Genomic DNA, 19,749 nt, shown 5'->3' with positions numbered 1-19,749 from the left:
GCCTCCTGAGTAGCTGCGATTACAGGCACATGCCACCATGCCCAACTAATTTTTTGTATTTTTAGTAGAGACGGGGTTTCACCATGTTGACCAGGATGGTCTCGATCTCTCGACCTCGTGATCCACCCGCCTCGGCCTCCCAAAGTGCTGGGATTACAAGCTTGAGCCACCGTGCCCGGCCTATAAACACAGTTTTAAAGAGTATTGGTAAATAAAAATATCTTCAAAATTCAGACATTCCATCTAAATTAGGTGAGCTATATATAGAAGCTATATATATTGAGCTATATATATGAGCTATATATATATTATATATATACACATTATATATATATATATATATATATATATATATATATATATATATCATTAGGTTTGTTAAATGCTCTAAGGTCATGAACTGCTTAACTTTTGAAAATTGTTCAATATACTTACCTTGGAGCCATTACATTCTAGATAAGGCCTGGGCACATGTGAAATTAGCTCCCATAAAGAAAAGACTTTATATAAATTAATCATGTATGGTAAATTCTTGTCCTAAAGTAAAATGACTGGTTGTTTAAAGAGAGGGATGTTTAGGACAAGTCAGAAAGTCCAAGTATGTCACAGACGGTCTAAGTCATGAAAGGGAATTTATGCAAGAAATGTTGCATAATTTAAAGGTTATTAAGTCTCCTCCTAATGCTTCATAAACTGCCACTGTGACTCAACTGTACAACCTAACTGCTTTACAGCTAGGTAAAGCCTGGTGACATGTGGAGGTAGCCAAGTTCCCTAGCTATGATGGAAAGAGTCAGACCTTATCTGCACTTCTAACTGGTATCTGTTCCTAGTCTCCAAACCTGGTACATAACTAAAATCGCTTACTAACCAGGTTTTTAACTGAAAGTAAAAGTTGCTAAGAGTTAACAGTATAACATGTATTTGAGACTACTGAAGAAACAGTTCTACACAAAAGGTGTGTAAGGAAAGTAGAACGTACTTTTGGTAAAAGATTATTAGAAGGCATGAGAATATGAATTTCTTGCCTAAGTTTAGAGGGCTCAACGACTGTGTTAAGTGAAGAAGGAAAACCCTAAAGGTTTAAATGAGTTGTGGAAGGTTTATAAACAATTAATGTGTGAAAACACATTGGCTAGAGTTAAAGGGGTATTATCCTGGTTTTCCATAAATTGAACATTGGAATAAAAGCACAACAGGATCCCAAAACATTGTTCTGCTCTTTAACAAAAAATACTGCAAAGGGTTATAAAAAGTTTTTAAGAATCTTCCCTTATGGTCAAACTAATTAAAACTAAATAGATTTGTAAAATGTTATTTAAATTAGCTTTAAGCTGGGTGTGGTGGCTCATGTCTATAATCCCAACACTTTTGAGAGGCTGAGGTGGGATGAGGTCAGGAGTTCAAGCCCAGTCGGAGCAAAATGGTGAAACCCCATCTCTGCCAAAAATACAAAAATTAGCTGGGTATAGTGGTGGATGCCTATAGTCCCAGCTACTCCAGAGACTGAAACAGGTGAGCTGCTTGAACCCAGGAGGCAGAGGTTGCTATGAGCCAAGATCGTGCCAGTACACTCCAGCCTGGGAGACAGAACAAGACTCTGTCTCCAAAAAAAGAAAAAAGAAAAAAGAAAAAGAAAAAAGAAAAAAAACTAGCTTTGGCATTAAAGATGCACTAATGCAAACATAAAATTTGGTTTTCTCTTTTGAAAATAATTTTTATGTAATATTTAAAGATAACAAGAGGTTTTTGTTTGCCTTTTAAAGTAAACTACAAAAAAGGGGGGGATGTGGAAAGAAGAGACAAATTCAGTTGGCATCATGCTATCTTCACTGGATCTTGTTGTTTGGAAAGCTCTCTACCAGAGATAAGAGAGCTGTCTCCTCTCTACCAGAATAAAGGTTTTTCCTTTTTTTAAATTTGTGAATTAGCATTTTGGCTAAATGAATGGCTTATGGTGACCTGGGATTCTACACTAGTGGGTTTTTTTTTTTGAGACAAGGTCTTGCTCTGTTGCCCAGGCTGGAGTGCAGTGGTGCAATCTTGGCTCACTTCAACCTCTGCCTCCTGGGTTCAAGCAATTCTCCTGCCTCAGCTTCCCAAGTAGTTGGGATTATAGATGTATACCACCACACCCAGCTAATTTTTTTTTTTTGGTAAAGACAAGGTTTCATCATGTTGGCCAGGCTGGTCTCAACTGCCTGACCTCAAGTGATCTGCCCACTTCAGCCTCCCCAAGTGCTAGGATTACAGGTGTAGCCACTGTGCCTGGTTAATATCCAATGTTTAAAAAAGGGAACATTTTAAAATATAAAATGGTGTTCAATTCTCTTTGGGTGTTATTCATATAAATACATTATTAGTATGAGTTACAAAATTTTATGTGATTCCTATAATTCTGAGATGCCTCACTATATGTGAGCAATAATATTATAATTGTTACATTAAATTTCTGTGTGCCATAGAGGTAACAAATTTCCTTGTCAATTGTGTCTGAGTGTGGCTGCCCTAAAATGTTTTTTCATCCATAGACAATTGTCTTGTTTTGATCCTCTTTAGAAGTTGGTTTTATCATTTATAATTATAAATATAATTCTAAAACTTCAACAGGTGGTCTTGAATGCAAGTTTCTAATAACACTGGAGATTGTGACATTAGAATAAAAAAACTTTCAGGACTCTCATGGATCGCTAAAATGTTCATAAATATCAAGCAGAACAGGAGCTAACTGAATGGACTGAACAGAAAACTAATCTTTTTCTTTACTTATTTTGCTTAAAATGTTGCTGATCTTTTTTGTTTTTTTCAGAGCCAAGAAAACTTTTTTGGCCAGGTGCAGTGGCTCATGACTGTAATCCCAGCACTCTGGAAGGCCTAGGAGGGCGGATCACTTGTGGCCAGCAGTTCAAGACCACCCTGGCCAACATGGCAAAACCCCATCTCTACTAAAAGTACACAAATTAGCAGGGTGTGGTAGCACATGCCTATAATTCCAGCTACTAGGGAGGCTGAGGCAGGAGAATTGCTTAAACCCAGAGGGTGGAGGTTGCAGTGAGCCAAGATCACGCCACTACACTCCTGGGTAATAGAAGAGATTCTATTACGCCACTACACGCCACTACACTCCTGGGTAATAGAAGAGATTCTGTCTAAAAAGAAATAGAAAAAGAAAGAAAACTTTCTTTTGCACTATTTAAAGCTTTTAACAACTCAGTATATTCCTGTAAATGAAATGTGAAGCATATTTGTTTCTATCTGATTTCTCCAGAATTTAGAAACTATTTGTGAGCATTTTTAACTTATGGCAATATAATTATTTGCATAAATGCAATAAGAATGTTTTCTTTTCTAACAGGACACAATGGGATAAACTAGTTATTTTACCAAGGCTTTGACTGGAATGGCATGCTTTCCTTTAAGCAATCAAACCTGACTTATAGAGAGAGCCAATAAAAGCCCGTTGGGAACACTAACCTCATTGTCTACACCAGGCGTCCCCAAACTACGGCCCGTGGGCCGCATGCGGCCCCCTGAGGCCATTTATCCGGCCCCCCGCCACACTTCAGGAAGGGGTACCTCTTTCATTGGTGGTCAGTGAGAGGAGCACAGTATGTGGTGGCCCTCTAACGGTCTGAGGGACAGTGAACTGGCCCCCTGTGTAAAAAGTTTGGGGATGCCTGGTCTACACAGTACCAGTACAGGGTTCCTGACCTGTGGTAAGTAAAGAATGTCACTTTCTGACACACCCAGGAGCCCCAAGTTATCTTGGGACCTCAAGAGGAGAGGACTTTACCCAATTCACAGCTATCTGATGGTATAAACCCATGGCTGGGCTTGGATTTTAAAAAAGCCTTAACTGAGATTCCTTACAGAACTGAATTCCATCAGAGCCAATTTAAAAGGCCTATGTGAGAAATAATTATTCTTCCTGTGCTTTATGTAAGTAATCAGGCCAAATATAATAAACTAAAGTTTATTTTGCAAACAAATCAGTCCTATCATGATCTGTTTTTAATAAAAATCAGGACTGGGGAGAAAAAATGTGTTTCAAAAACTGTGGTATGCCTGTTATTGTTTTTGAGTTTTAATTTTTTTAATCTGCTATTTAGATTTTGGTGGGCCACAAGGCCCCAAACTAATGCTTTCAAATCTTTACTTTTAAAACTGGAATTTGCACTCCTTATCCTAGAACTTCTATAGTACACTATCTATTTAAATGCTGTATTAAAACCATAGATGAGAATACTAACACTTTTGTCACGAAGCCTTGGAACCTCAGCCTGGCCTACATGAGTACACTCAGTCGCAAAGCAGTTCCACTCCACTCACCTTAGGATCGACACCTTCCCCCACTATGCCCCATTAGGAGGAAGAAGTCAGAGTGACTGACAGCCCTTTCCCAACTTCACAGCCCACATCCTAAAAATAAGGTGCTGTAAAGACCTGAAATGCCCATCGATGATAGACTGGACAGGGAAAATGTGGCATACATACACTATGGAATATTATGCAGCCATCAAAAACGATGAGTTCGTGTCCTTTGTAGGGACATGGATGAACCTGGAAACCATCATTCTCAGCAAACGGACACAAGGGCAGAAAATCAAACACTGCATGTTGTCACTCATAGGTGGGTGTTGAACAATGAGAACACATGGACACAGGAAGGGGAGCACTACACCCTGGGTTCTGTTGGGGGGAAATAGAGGAGGGACGGTGGGGTGAGGTGGGGAGTTGGGGAGAGATAGCATGGGGAGAAATGCAAGGTATAGGTGAAGGGGAGGAAGGCAGCAAATCACACTGCCACTTGTGTACCTATCTTCCATGTTTTTCACATGTACCCCAAAACTAAAAATGCAATTAAATAAATAAATAAAAATAAATAAGGTGCTGTTAAATCCAAAGGGAGGGTTTGCAAAAACTGTAACTAAGGAAATTATGACAGTGAAAAAAATCAGACCTGACTCCATCTTGCTTCTAACCTTGGAGCTGTCCTTACTTTTCCCTGGGAATAAGCCAAACTAACCTCGGGAAGGAATTCAGTTTATGGTTTGACTCTGAAACAAAACTGCTAATAGCGCTTTCCCAAAAAGACGTTCTTGCCTGGGGACCAGCCTGCCTTTGCAGGACTAACCGAATTAGAAATGATGGTTTAGGGGTCATGCAGCTTCTGGCTCCAAGAGTCTGAACCTCCCCAAATTCTTCCTGGAGATAACATCACTACCTTAAAACCTAAGATCAGTGCTTGAGATATTTTGCAGACTCTGCACTCAATGGATCAGCTGACACCAGCCAGACCCATAATCTGGCTCAACCAGATCTGCCATCCCACCCAGGAACAGAAGACAGCAAGAAAATCTCACTTCGACTGCCCCAACACCCAACTCCGTGATTCCATCTCCAACCTGACCAATCACCACTCCCCACTTCCTAAGCCACTACCTGCCAAATTATCTTTAAAAACTTGCATCTCCAAATGTGGGGAAAGTAATTTGAGTAATAATAGAACTCCAGTTTCCCACACAGCCTGTGTGAACTACTCCTCCATTCCAATTCTCATCTTGTTAAATTGGCACCATCTAGGCAGAGGGCAAGGTAAACTTGTTGGGTGGTTACACTAGTATCAACTTCCTGAAAAGCCATTACTAAGATTCTGAATTTAGGGTATATGAAGCTATCCTCACAAGGGTAACAAGAATTCTGGGCAGAAAGGTAGTTATACTTAAGCATTAATAAAACTAAACTTAGACCTACTTTCTTGAAACTAAAAGTCATGTAGCAATAGATACTGAAAATCTGCATCCCTATTTTCCTATAGATAAAATTTCTAACCTTAGAATCATAAGGCTTTTAAGAATTGCATAAGATGTTTTTCAGACATCAAATTCCAGCAGAACAGCTGATGCTAACCAGTCTGAAGACCTCAACAGAGGAACCGAATCAGCATGAGAATACAGCTTCTTCTTCAACCTGTCCCATGACTTCATCCTGCACTCTAACCAATGAATGATCTCTACACTTTGGCCAACTTCAAAACCTTTAAACACCCTATCCCCAAACTCCTTAGGGAGTCAGATTTGAGGTTTCTTCATGTCTTGTCATTCAGTGGCCCTACAAATAAACCTCTTGTAGTGGCCCTACAAATAACCACCCTGCTGCAACCCAGTGTCTGTGCATATTGACTTGATGTGTATGTAAGGCAACAAACCTATAACAGCTGCATGTATAAGCTTCTGTATAATGCTGCAAAGTGAAGACAAAGTTTTGGTGGATGCATAATGCATGGCTCACAATGGAACAATCACATGGCTATACATGATCCGGACATAGGTGGTTATTCCCAAGCAAACAGGCAGGCTGGTGGACTAGGTAAAAGGCTCCCTTGAGAAGGTGGACTACCCAACTCCCTCTATAGATGCCAAGTGGAACACCCCAGACAAAGTGACTGATGTGCAGGCCATATGGGACTGGCTTTAAAATGACTGCAGCACTCACTCACCAAATATGCCTGCCTCCCAGGTCTTTTAAGAATTGCTTAAGATGTTTTTCTTAGGAAATTGGTATATGTTGTGCTTAAGGATGCCCTTTAGGGTGGAAGCCCCCACATAACCTTACTGCTGCAAAACCAAAAAATTCAGGGAGCAATCCTACTGCCTCAGCTTCTTTCCTCAGTAGCTAGGAAGACAGGGACACACCACCATGCTAGGCTAAATTCAGTTTCTTTAAGCCAAAAAAAAACCTCCCTTGTTTCTATATGGAAAAACTGATTTTTGACCAGGTGCAGTGGCTCACACCTGTAATATGTGCACTTTGGGAGGCCAAGGCCGGCAGATCACTTGAGGTCAGGACCAGCCTGGCCAACACAGCGTAACCCTATCTCTACCAAAAAACACAAAAATTAGTTGGTGGCCCACACCTGAAGTCCCAGCTAATCGGGAAGCTGAAGTGGGAGAACTGCTTGAACCTAAAAGACGGGAGGTTGCAGTGAGCTGAGATCAAGCCACTGCACTCCAGCCTGGGCAACAAAGGTCCTGTCTCAAACAACAACAACAAAAAAACACAACAACAACAAAAAAGTGATTTTTTAAAAACAGTTTTTAAATTAATTATTGCAAGGATTTCCACCCTACAATTTTGTTCTTGAAACTCAAGACTGCTAACCTCCTATGGTTATATCAATTTCACAAACAGCCAGCACAGAACAAGATGTGGTCTTTGATTTAATTACAATCCTACAATACTGGCTGGGAAATGGACAGGGAAGAGGAAACTACAGGCATGAGCAATCACTTATGACCCCAGCATAAGCAATGCCAGTATCCCTTATTTCAACATTCTGGTATAACCCCAAAATGTTAGCCATAAGAAGAGAATGAACAAACCACGGTTTCTTAAGAAGATGATTTTCACAACCATAGTGGGTAAAAAATATTGCAGGAAGTACAAAAGGCCACCAACCTCCTTCTTGGTAAAATCAAAACAAAAACTCCATGTCACTACCCAGTATTACGTCTACAAATTACTTCCTTCACGAACAAATTAATCATTCAAGAATACATGAGCCGGGCGCGGTGGCTCAAGCCTGTAATCCCAGCATTTTGGGAGGCTGAGGTGGGTGGATCACGAGGTCAAGAGATCGAGACCATCCTGGTCAACATGGTGAAACCCCGTCTCTACTAAAAATACAAAAAATTAGCTGGGCATGGTGGTGCGTGCCTGTAATCCCAGCTACTCAGGAGGCTGAGGCAGGAGAATTGCCTGAGCCCAGGAGGCGGAGGTTGCGGTGAGCCGAGATGGCGCCATTGCACTCCAGCCTGGGTAACAAGAGCGAAACTCCATCTCAAAAAAAAAAAAAAAAAGAATAAATGAAACCTACCTGGGCAACATGATAAAACCCCATCTCTATCAAAAAAAAAAAAAAAAAAAAAAGAGCCAGGCATAGTGGCATGTGCCTATAGTCCCAGCTACTCAGGAGGCTGAGGTGGGAGAATCACTTGAGCCTGGGAGGGTAAGGCTGCAGTGAGCTGAGACCACAACACTGCACTCCAGCCAGGTGACAGAGCCACACCCTAACACACACACACACACACACACACACACACACACACTCACTCTCTCTCTCTCTCTCTCTCTCTCTCTCTCTCTCTCTCTCACGAAACCAGGTACCAGGCTTTTCTAACTGAAAAGGAAATAAACAGTAGCTGGTCAACTTGAACCCTCTGAAGTCAGCATTGCAATAGGCCATTTTTACTTTAATTACATTTTTTTTCATTATCTTATTCCATAAATACAAAAGTAAAAACTGGGAAAAGGTCAATTACTAGCTCTTCTTAAAGACCTCTCTTTCTCGCAAATTAAAAATGGACTGGGTGGTAGCGGGCCTGAGTTTCTTGGGTGTACTGCAACGTCAATGTTTTAAGACAGAGTAGTCCTCCTCAGGACTGCTTCAAGTCCTCCAGGGTGGTGCTATTTAGGGTACTGGCTACACCTCTTGGTGGCCACTCACTGCCATCAAGTATTGCCTTAAGCTAAGCATCAACTGATGGGCAGCTGTGGTCAGCAAGCTTCACACCCTAAAGACTCATGGAGACCCCAAACAAGTAGCTGTGACATTTACTTTCAATTACTTCTCTTTTATTTGTTAACTAGCCAGTTACAGTCACTGACACTGCTGGCACCCAATTTCTTGCTATGGATTTTGGTGACCTCAGCATAGCACTAGCTCCAGGTACTTCACATTGCCATCTCCTCTATTTTCTCACTTCTCTAAGATGAATGGAACACTTGCAGGTCACCCACAACCACTGAGGTACCCCATGGCCGGCCCTCAGAGTCATCCTCAGAATTCCTTTATATCCAAGATTCTAAGCTCTGAAATTTCTCTGATTACAACCTCCAGAATTCTCCAATACTTAACTTGTCCCTGTGCACATGATTTCAGAGGGCACAGGGTCTCAGGTCTTGTCCCTTCCTTAATCCTCACAGCTCATTCCGCCCTTTCTACTTTCATGTTTCCCTGTCCTAGCTTGAACAAGGCTGACCTCTTCAGAAATATTTCCTGGGTCCCATTCTGCCTTCTCTATTGCACTTCAGACCCCCTTACCTCTAATCATTGTGTACTGGCATCACAAACCTGATTTGGGGGAAAACATTATCTACTTGAGAGTTTCTGGCTCAAGTGATACTATAAGTTCACACTATCTAACCTACCCTGGCCCTTACTTCATTCCAGTCCTTTTAGTTCTTTCGTTTTCAGTCTACTTCCAGCAGTTCCACTGTACCTAACACTGTTTCAGAGCTCTTGAGCTCTCTCTCTGGGGATGAAATAGCATTCTACTGAGACTGTACTGTATGCCACTGGGGTCTTCAACTGCCCTCTTCAAGTATTAGAAAAATATGGGCTGGGCATGGTGGCTCATGCCTGTAATCTAGTAGTTTGGGAAGCTGCGGTGGGAGGATCTTTTGAGCCCAGGAATTCAAGATTAGCCAGGGCAACATGGTGAGATGCCATCGCTACCAAAAATACAAAAATACACCATGGGCACGGTGGCACATGCCTGTAGTCCCAGCTACTCATAAGGCTAACAGGATTGCTTGAGCCTGGGAGGCAGAGGTTTCAGTGAGTCGAGATCACAACACTGCACTCCAGCCTGGGGACCCTGCCTCAAAAAGGCAGCCCAAAGCTCAGGTCCAAAATAAACCTCCCCGCCCTCCCCTCCCCCGGCACCCAAAAAAACAAAAAAACAAAGCTCAGGACCACTGACATGTATTGTTTAGGATGTATAACTGTTTCTTCGAATACGTAGTTTAAAAATATTTTGCTTATATAATTCAATGCGTATGGTTTTTAAAATGTAAATTAGTGGCCACTTAAACTGCCCTCTCCAACAGGGCCTAGTGCCTTTGTTCCCCACAGTCCCTCCTCCCAACCACCCCGCCACCTCCCTAGACAGGCTCCCTGCCTGGTCCCAGGAAGCACTCCGAGTTTGTGGCTCTTTGATCTAAAAGAAGAGTTCAAACTCATCTCACCCCCAGGGCTGAAATCTCCACAACCTCATCCCTTTACATCACAACCTGACTGTGAGGGTCCCACCTCTGCTTCTTCACTTAAATCTCCTTCTTTGCAAATGAGGCAACAGCTAGCTAGTATCTCCCTTTCCTCTCTGAAATTCAATCCTCACACTCCTTTGCTTCCATGATGTTTTCTAGCACTGACTTCAGTCCCCTCTGGGCCCCCTATGGACAATGCCCTCTTACAAGGATTTCTTCTCACTCTTAAGACATAGCCTCTCTAGCCCTTATATTAATGACAAAGTGCATAAAAGTTGCTGAACCCTTATTCTCAATTTCTGTACTCATACTATCAAAAACCAGCAACACACCACACTGAGCTGCCCCAGCCCAGAGGTGTAAACGCTGAGACATTTGTGGAAATGTAAATCTCTCATGTTCTCCTAACTCTTCCACAACTCCGCTGCCTACCTACAGGGTAAAATCCAGGTTCTCCAGCAGGCCCAAGCCCTTTATGCCTCACTTGAGGAATCTGTGATGCAACTGCCCACTTTCATGCCCCTGTGATTACGCACAAGCTCGTCCCTCTGCCAGGAGCTCCCTGCTCCCTGGGAAACCAACTGGCAAAGCAGCCCCACCTTTCCTGTTTTACAGTTAACACCTTGCACACATTGCAGTTGTTCCACGTATCACACTTTACTGTTTCTTCCCCAGGTCTGACTCCCCTAAGAGGCAGGGGATCCTTGAAATCAAGGGGCAACAGTACATGCCCTGGCACTAGAGAAGTTTTCCTTAAACGTTGACAAGCTGGTGGCCCCACTGGTCAACAGGTCAAACAACTTAAACATCCCTCCTACCGCCTGGCTTAAAACCTACCCCTAAATCCCTACATCCACACAGCTGCCCTGTCTCTGTGAAAACCTTGCTATCCCTGACCCCTCATGCCCAAGGCTAACTTGCAACAATGTTCCTTCCACTGTTGGTCTTCTGCTTCAGGAAGATTTCATGCTTCTCAAAATCCTCACTGACTCCCTATTAAATAAGGTCCAATGACCTTAGCCTGGCATTTTGGTAACTCAGGCTTCATCTTTCACAAGGGCACCTGGACACTTTTTACCATGACACTCCGTGTATTCTGGGCCTCTGCTCCACAATCACCTCGGTCTGGAAGGTCAGGTACCTGGCATATTCCTGACTCTTCAAAGGCCAGCTGAAGTGCTGCTTCCTACAACAAATTTTCCTTTTAACAAAACTGGTACAGAGTCAGTGCCTGTTTTTCAACCTCCACGGGCACAATCACTCTCCACCAGTAGCTTCCATTTCACCTCTCTGCAGTCATTGAAGGCCCACCTAACTAAGCTCCACATTCTCCTCTACTCTAGCATTTGCAAAAATTAACATTTTAAAGGCAAAACACAAGTAACCACTTAGTGGGACATAAGACAGTTCACCTCATGTTATTTTGAGCAGAGACACTGTAGTTTAACAACTCTTCTTTACTCTGTATCTTCCTTCCTCTAAATCTGCTTCTCTTCCACAGCCCAACTTAAAATATTGTAGATAATGAATCAAATTTGCTTTCCTGTCTTAGTTTTTAAAATCAAGTTAATGGTTTTCTCCTCCTTCAAGAAAGTAAAACAAACTCCAAAACAAATTCAGAACAAAACACTCTGTGGCATTCGACTCTTACCCATGAGTCTCAAAGGGAGAAAAAAAAGAATTTCTTACAAATGGGAGGGTTGACTTATGAGTAATACACATCACAAAGATCAACAAGCAGGAACACATACTAGCAAGAAACTGTAAGACACACCTTTCCCAAACAGCTTGGCTAAACTACATGGCAAGGACAGACAAAACAACTGGCATTGGGAAGGTCTGGCAGGACCAGCAGGGGTCTTCTGTAGAGCAAAGGAAGCATTCTCCATGCTTTCGATGAGTCTTGAGCAAAAGCAGAACCTGGAGCAGGCAGAACACACAGCAAAGGCAAGACTACTATAGTGGAGGTTTAAGCTGAGAGGTGCTAAAACAGAACATCGGAAAGATAAAGTGGGGTTGGATTAATCATTTTTAAGTCAAAGGAGTAGTTTAGGCTGAATGAGACAGGTGACAGGGGACTCTAGTAGGTTCCAGGGCAGGAGAATTACTTTTTGCAGGAGGATTACTCTAATACAAGTTGAACCAGGGAGGGAGGGAGTAATGAGTAAAAGCAATGGAGCAAGGGTGGGGACAGACAGGAATGAAGGCCTCAACAGCCAGCAAAGGCAATGAAAAGGAAAGGAATGAATGTTCGCAAGAGATTTTCAGAAGAAAAAGTGGGACTTAATCACGTCAAGCTTTTAAGCCCGGAGATGTGCAGAAGACTGGGTAGCTGGAGAGAATGGAAGAAGGGGAATGTGCCTAAGTTAGACCAGCTGTCTGCAATCCAACTGATTAAAAAAGCTAAGCACAGGAAAGCAAACTTGGTTCAACATCTACTAAAGTTAAGCTGTGGAGAATTACACAGCCCAGTGTCCTGTCTCCTTCAAGCATGTGAAAAGCAAACACTCACAATTTTTTGTTGTTGGTGTTGTTAAATCTAAGAACATCAGGAGATAGGACTACTTAGATTCAAGGGCACTGAAGTTTGTCAAGTAGGATGCAAAAAGAGGGCCCTTCTTGCCCACCTCGCAGAGAGAGCTCATTTTGAGAGGTAAGTATCAAGAATGAGGCTCTGGAAACAAACTCCCCAGCTCTGAATCCTGCTGCCCTACTTAGGAGATGGAAAAACCTAGAGAAACTTGGTCACCTAGGAGGAGGAACATACTGTGTTGCTGCTTTTTGGTTTGGAGAGGGAGGGAAATAGAGGTGTTGAAGAGATGTAAGTTTAAAATGCTGATTTAGACAGAAGGTGAGTCACCACTTTGAGTTTCAGTTTCCCCAGCTGTTAATTAAAAAAAAAAAACAAAAAAAAACAGCGGGGTGGTGGGGAGAATGAAATCCACCTTATTAGACGTTTTAAAGGCTACACATTCCTTCTGAAGTAACCTCTGATGTGCTATAAGCGTTATGTAAACGTTAGTTGTACGTATTATCAATACAAAGAACAATGCTATTTTTTAACATAATATTGGCCAGACGCAGTGGCTGACGCGTGTAGTCCCAGCACTTTGGGAGACCAAGGTGGGAGGATCATTTGAGTCCAGGAGTTCGAAACCTTCCTGGACAACACAGTGAAATTCCGTCTCTACAAAAAAAATCCCCAAAAAACGAAAACAAAACAAAACAAAAAAAACAAAAAAAAAAAAACCCGAAAAACGAGACAGGCGTGGTGGCATGCCCCTGTGGCCCCAGATACTCGGGAGGCTGAGATGGGAGAATCACTTGAGCCTGGGAAGTCCAGGCTGCAGTGAGCTGAGATCGCCCCACTGTACTCCAGTGTAGATGACAAAGTGAGACCCCGTCTCAAAAAAAAAAAGTAAATCAACCTACATCCTTTCTTTCTAACATTCTCCGAATGTTTTACTGCTATTAATAGTTATTTTCCGACTCTCAAGAGGAAATGAGATCCAAAAAAGGCTCAGAACTGCAGTAGCGAAGGCCCAGGGCTGGGGGAGAAGGGCTTAGGTGGCGGACCAGGAGGCGGTGGGCCCAGCGCCAGGCCTCGCGCACCATCAAGGGCCAGCGAACAGATTAACAGGCGACTTGCGCAGCGCGCCCGGTCAGTGCCACACGCTGTGACCGCGCTTCATGCACATCCCCCACTTTCATCCTCGCGACAGCCCTCTGAGGTAGGTACTTTCGTCAGCGCCACTTTTACAAACGGGGAAACTGAGGACCCGATGATCAAGCCCGGATCCTCACACGGCTCGCGAGACTGCGTTCCCAACCCCTGCGCATCGCGTGGACGGCGGGGGCGGGGAGTAGCGGGCGCCAGGAGACCCGGACGGATGAAGGCCGCGGGCGCGCGGGGGCGGCGGCCGGACTCACCTTGGCGCTGTGCACCGCCTCCTGCGCCCCGCGGAGCTGCAGCCAGATGCGCGCGGGCAGCGGCTCCTCAGCCCCCAGCGCGCCGAGCACGGCCAGGCTTACGCCGAACAGGCCCTCGATGCGGCCGCGGCTCTGCTCCAGCAGCTCCGCCTTCTCGGCTGGCGCCGTGAACTCGTCCAGCACCGCCCGGGCCGCCATGGCGGGCGCGGCCTGCCGCGGCGGCGCCGGGGGCCTGCGACGGCGACGCCCCCTCAGCTTGCTGCCGCCGCTCCCAAGCCCCTCAGGCGGCGTCGGCCCTTCCCGGCCGCCTCGCCCCCGCCCGCGCCCCACCGCCCGCCTGCAAGCCTGGCTATACCATCCCGCCAAGACCGCCGCAGCTTGGCAACTACTGGCAGCGAACCCCTCAGCCCCTTCGCCACCGCCGCGGACCTGGCCCCGCCACCGCGCATGCGCCCCGCTCGCAGTCGTCATTGAGGCTCGCCGCCCCCTAGGGGAAAGGGGTAGGGTGAGGGCGACGAAAGTTGACGTAACCCTCAGGTGCCATGTTGGTTGAGGGTAAAGGGAGGTTTCTGGAGGCCTGGGCGGACTTCTTTGATGAAGGCAAAGCGCTGTCGCCGGATCTGGTGGATGCAGATGTATGGGATTATAGTTTGGGAAATTGAAACTAGAGCCAGGAAATGAGACTGAGAGTGTCACGCAGGGATTGGACTTGACCTTAGACATCTTGACGCTCAAACCAGGATTCTAGCAGTTGAGTTATTCAGTTTCACATTAATCGACAGGCAGATAGGATCTTTCTTTTCTTTTTCTTCCCTCCCTCCCTCCGCTTTTACCTTCTTACCTGCCCTTCTCACTTTCTAATTTTTTTTCTCGGTAACAAGAAGAGAAGAAAATGGGCATACTTATGAAGAATTGAAAAGCAAAAAAAAAAAAAAAAAAAAAAAAAAAAAAATTATTAAGATAAATTCAGGAGAGAGATTTATTCTATGAGGGAAGAAAAGGGATATGTTATGGGAGAAGCCCCAAAAGTGGGAGTTTGGGGACTCATGATCTTACCTGGGACTGGAGCAAATAAACCCTAACCCCCTCCGGGTCTGTTTTCCGATCTGTAAAATAAAAGGTGACATTCAGTTATCTCTAAGGCCTTTTCCAGGTTTTATACTCTCCAAGTCCATGAAAACAGATTGTGGAAGATAAAGTGTTGGATTTCTTTTCTTCAGCTACATATTGTACCTGTAGTACATAGGGGATCTGGGAATATGACTTCTCTATGTTTTAATTCTTCATCTATAGAATGTAGATAACAATAGTACTTCCTATTGTGAATATTAATATAGTACCCAACACTGTAAGTGCTCACTAAACATTAGCTATTATTATTTCGAAATTAGCAATATATTTAAGGCTCAATTTTCAGGGAAAATCTTTGTGTGGATTATGCAACCACAGTGAACTTGCGGGCCCAGGAGCATCCGTGTACATCCCCCTTAATGGAAAAATAGTAGGAGCTAAAATTGCTGTAGTTGGAAATACTAAGGGGGAATGGCCTTGGTAAGAGGGTTTACCAAAGGTAAAACCTGTCAGAGATCCAGACTGCTGGGGGTTTCCATATGTCTTAGAAACTCAGGTGTGGTTTCCCAGTGCTCCACCAAGAGGTGATTCAGCACAGGGAAGAGAACCACTAGGCTTACAGATCAACAGCTTCCTGCTCTCCTGGGCTTTTCCCTTGATGTCCACACAACCAGCCTTGCTCCATCAGGTAGATGACCTGGGATTGGCTGTGCTGATGTATTGCTTGCAGAACCGCAATCTATCAGTAAGGCGTGTTGCCAACACAGCATGTTATTTCCTGCCTTATTGCACTCACCTTAAACCGAATTGCTTGTTCAGTGATTGGACAGGGCTTTCCCCAGGGCTAGTTCCTGTTTGTTCCCAGTGACTTCCCTGCTTGTGACTCTTAATTGCTTAATTGTAAGATGTGAGGAGGGAGGCTGCCTTGAAAAACACACCACAGTGGCTTCCTCTTCCCCACTTCCCTCCAAAAAAATCCCACCCCAAACCAACAGAAGTAGCACATACACACACCTCAAAAAATGTTGGGCCGGCCCGGCGTGGTGGCTCATGCCTGTAATCCCAGCACTTTGGAAGGCCAAGGCTGGCAGATCATCTGAGATTAGGAATTCAAGACCTGCCTGGCTAACATGATAAAAACCCGTTTCTACTTAAAAAAAAAAAAAAATACAAAAAATTAGCTGGGTGTGGTGGTGTGCACCTGTAATCCCAGCTACCCAGGAGACAGAGACAGGAGAATAGCTTGAACCCGGGAGGTGGAGGTTGAGCCACGATCAGGCCATCGTACTCCAGCTTGGGCAACAAGAGTGAAACTCCATTAAAAAAAAAATGCTGGACCATGAAGCTGTGCTCATAAGTTGCTCGGTTGGTGTGTAATCGAAGATACACAGTTTTGGGAGGTTTTTCCCCCATTTTTAAGACTTGCCAGGCTGGGTGCAGTGGCTTGATCACTTGAGCCCAGGCGCTCAAGACCAGCTTGACCAACATGGCAAAACCCCATCTCTATTAAAAATATAAAAAAAATAGCCAGGTGTAGTGGTGCATGCCTGTAATCCAGCTATTCTGGAGGTTGAAGCAGGAGAATCACTTGAACTCAGGAGGCGGAGGTTGCAGTGAGCCGATGTGGCACCACTGCACTCTAGCCTGGGTGACAGAGCGAGACTCTATCTCGGGAAAAAAAAAAAAAGACTTGCCAGTTCGTATTTGGTCAGCATTTCCCTTTAGGGAACTCTCAAGGTTTCCTGCATGTAAGGAACAAGGAGAAAGAGAAATCCCCTTTCAAGAACTCCCTTGCTTCATGCAGTTTCTCAACCACAACTTCCCTTGGTTAACCAGCCTTGCCTATCTGGCTGACCTGACCAGCCAGGACAGTTGAGGCCAGAGATGAAACTTTATGGCGTCTGCATTCTAGATACTTCAGCTATGTTTTTCCTTAATTTCCATAACAACTTCATGAGCCCATAAAATGGTGTTGAGATAATCACTTATTCTTGCTTCTCATATTTTCAAGGATAGGAGGAGATTCTCCTACTCCAGTCCCCAGCAGGGCCACGTGTGGGGTAACATGTCTAGCTTTCATCCTCCTTTTCCCCAGAGCAGGAGGAGGATTTCTCTGACTGGTAACTTTCTGAGAAGGCACAGTGCTGGGTTGGATCACCCTGTGCCCTCGTACAAGGGGCTGTCTGCAGTTGCTGTCTTAGTGACTGGGGGTAAAGTATTTTCACCTCAACCACATTCTCCAGTCTAGCTCTTGTCAGCAATGAAGATGACATTTTGATCTCTACCTGGCTGATGCCTGCTTTTCATCCTTAGTTCTGAACTCAGAAGGGGTAGAAAGAGTGTTTATTGGTCTCCTAAAACTCCAATAATGGGTGCTATTGTTTCCCTTCCTGTTTCAAAGATGAGGAAACCAGCCGAGGGTGGTGGCAGGTGCCTGTACTCTCAGCTACTTGGAAGGCTGTGGTGGGAGGATTGCTTGAGCCCAGGAGTTCAAGGTGAGCCTGGGTAAAAGCGATATCCTGTGTCTTACTTTAAAAAAAAAAAAAAAATAGGAAACAGAAGAACAGAGAAGTTCTGGACCATTCCACAGAGCTTCTCAGTGAAGTGGTGAAAATAGTCGTTTGAATCCAGGCAGTCTGACTATAACTGAGCAGCTTGGCTTCAAACTGCATTTTAAAACCTTGTTTTCTTTCCTTCTTTCTCCCCGGTCTCAAGATACAACTTTGAGAAAAGCGGCATACTATATGTGTTTCCTGTCATCTTAACATGCAGCCTCGGAATGGGCTGTGAACCTCCATTCCCTACCCTTCCCCGTTCCATGCTCCCATGCCTTATGCACATTTATTTACCCAGATGCTTGTCAAGTATACACCATGCTCACTTACTGGTTATTTCCTAAGAAGCTTCAGGGGCTGGATCTTTTTTTGTGTATTTGTGATGGAGTCTCGCTCTGTCTCTCAGGCTGGAGTGCAGTGGCGTGATCTCGGCTGACTGCAATCTCTGCCTTCTGTGTTCAAGCAATCTCCGACCTCAGCCTCCCAAGTAGCTGGGATTACAAGTGTGCACCACCACATCCAGTTAAGTTTTGTATTTTTAGTATAGATGGAGTTTTGCCATGTTGACCAGGCTGGTCTCGAACTCCTGACCTCAGGTGATCTGCCTGCCTCAGCCTCTCAAAGTGCTGGGATTACAGGCGTGAGCCACTGCGTCCAACCAGGGACTGGATCTTGACATGGACCGTACACCTCCAAAACTCTCTCCCCGGTCAGGGATGAAATTTACTCCCAGCCACCTTCACTCATGTTTACTCATGTTCATGCACTAGAAATTAACTGCAAGATTGACTGCAGTTTATTTGTAACCTGGTTGGGCCCAGGATGGCACTGGCCCCTTCACCAAAGGAACAATAATTCAAGATAAGCTGTTGGAGTGAATCCCACCACTGACCCCCTCCTAGCCCCATTCCTCTCCATTCCAAACCCCTCTCTCTCAAAAAACCCCTGCATTCACTCCATAAATTGAAGGGTGGAAATTTTTGGAAACAATCTCACCCCCTCTTTCCCTTGCTAGCATGGAAAATAAAATCTCTTATCACACCTCGCTATTGTTATTCTGGCTTTTTTCTACTAGTGGTGAGTAGATGGACCCTTTACTGGTTACATGACTCTGCTGAGTGACCTTATGTACTATGCCATGATTACAGCAGCAGCAAGCTTGGATATGCAGCCAACCCCTTCTGCCCATGCGAAAGTAAGCAGGAGAAGATCACGTGCTCTCATGACCAACCCCTCAGTCTTGGACCCTCCTTGCTGTGGGGTGCTGTCAAACCCAGACAGACCTGCACACGGAATCTTGCTCGGTGCACCCAGCTGATCAGATCAGCAGATGAAGATGCTCCCTGGCCAGCAGTGTCTAGGTCAGTGCGTCTTACTGGGTTCTTGGTACAATCAAATGTAGAGCCTTCACATAAGAAGAAGGAATATGATCATTCTTCAGTTACACACACAAGGTTTTAATAAACTTGCAAACTGTTCAATTTATCTTATCCCCTGTCAACAGTCCAAGCCACCGTGATCTCTCTGACAACTGTGAGGTCTCCCCATACTCTTTTTGGTCTCTCCGTAAATATCAAGAGCTACAATCGCTACAAGATTAGAAGAAATTATTTGCAAATATCAATGCTGCAACCAGAGTGATCTTCACAAATTGCAAATCTCATCAATCAGACCCTTACTTAGGACCTGCCAAGAGCATCCCTACAGGGTCAGAATAAAATCCAAAGCCCTTGCCTTGAGTGGCAGCCCTTGTGAGACCTGTCATCTGCCTGCCCCACCTCTTCTCCTCTCTGCCCAGCTCACACCACGGCAGGGCATTTGCACTCACTGTTCCTTCCTCCTGTTTTCTTTTTTTAATTATTTATTTATTGAAATGGAGTCTCACTCTGTCCCCCAGGCTGAAGTGCAGTGGCGCGATCTCGGCTCACTGCAACCTCTGTTTCCTGGGTTCAAGTAATTCTCCTGCCTCAGCCTCCTGAGTACGTAGCTGGGATCACAGGCATGCACTACCACTCCTAGCTGATTTTATTGTATTTTTAGTAAAAATGGGGTTTCATCATGTTGGCCAGGCTGGTCTCAAACTCCTGACCTCGGGTGTAAGGTGATCCACCTGCCTCGGCCTCCCAAAGTGCTGGGATTACAG

At 44.6% G+C, this 19,749-nt stretch overlaps 1 protein-coding gene across 1 annotated transcript in view; it reads right to left on the bottom strand.

The window, feature by feature from the left end:
- The window catches only part of N4BP1 (NEDD4 binding protein 1), a 72,668-nt gene extending 58,241 nt beyond the window's left edge, over positions 1–14,427 (bottom strand). The window contains exon 1 of the mRNA XM_010347825.3: positions 13,981–14,427. Within this exon, the coding sequence (XP_010346127.2) occupies positions 13,981–14,178 (198 nt within the window). The 5' untranslated portion in view covers positions 14,179–14,427. The remainder of the gene's footprint in view (positions 1–13,980) is intronic.
- Between the last annotated feature and the right edge of the window lie 5,322 nt (positions 14,428–19,749).

Source organism: Saimiri boliviensis, chromosome 1 (genome assembly GCF_048565385.1).
Source record: "Saimiri boliviensis isolate mSaiBol1 chromosome 1, mSaiBol1.pri, whole genome shotgun sequence".
NCBI lineage: Eukaryota > Metazoa > Chordata > Mammalia > Primates > Cebidae > Saimiri > Saimiri boliviensis.
This window is presented reverse-complemented; position numbering and strand designations above follow the sequence as displayed.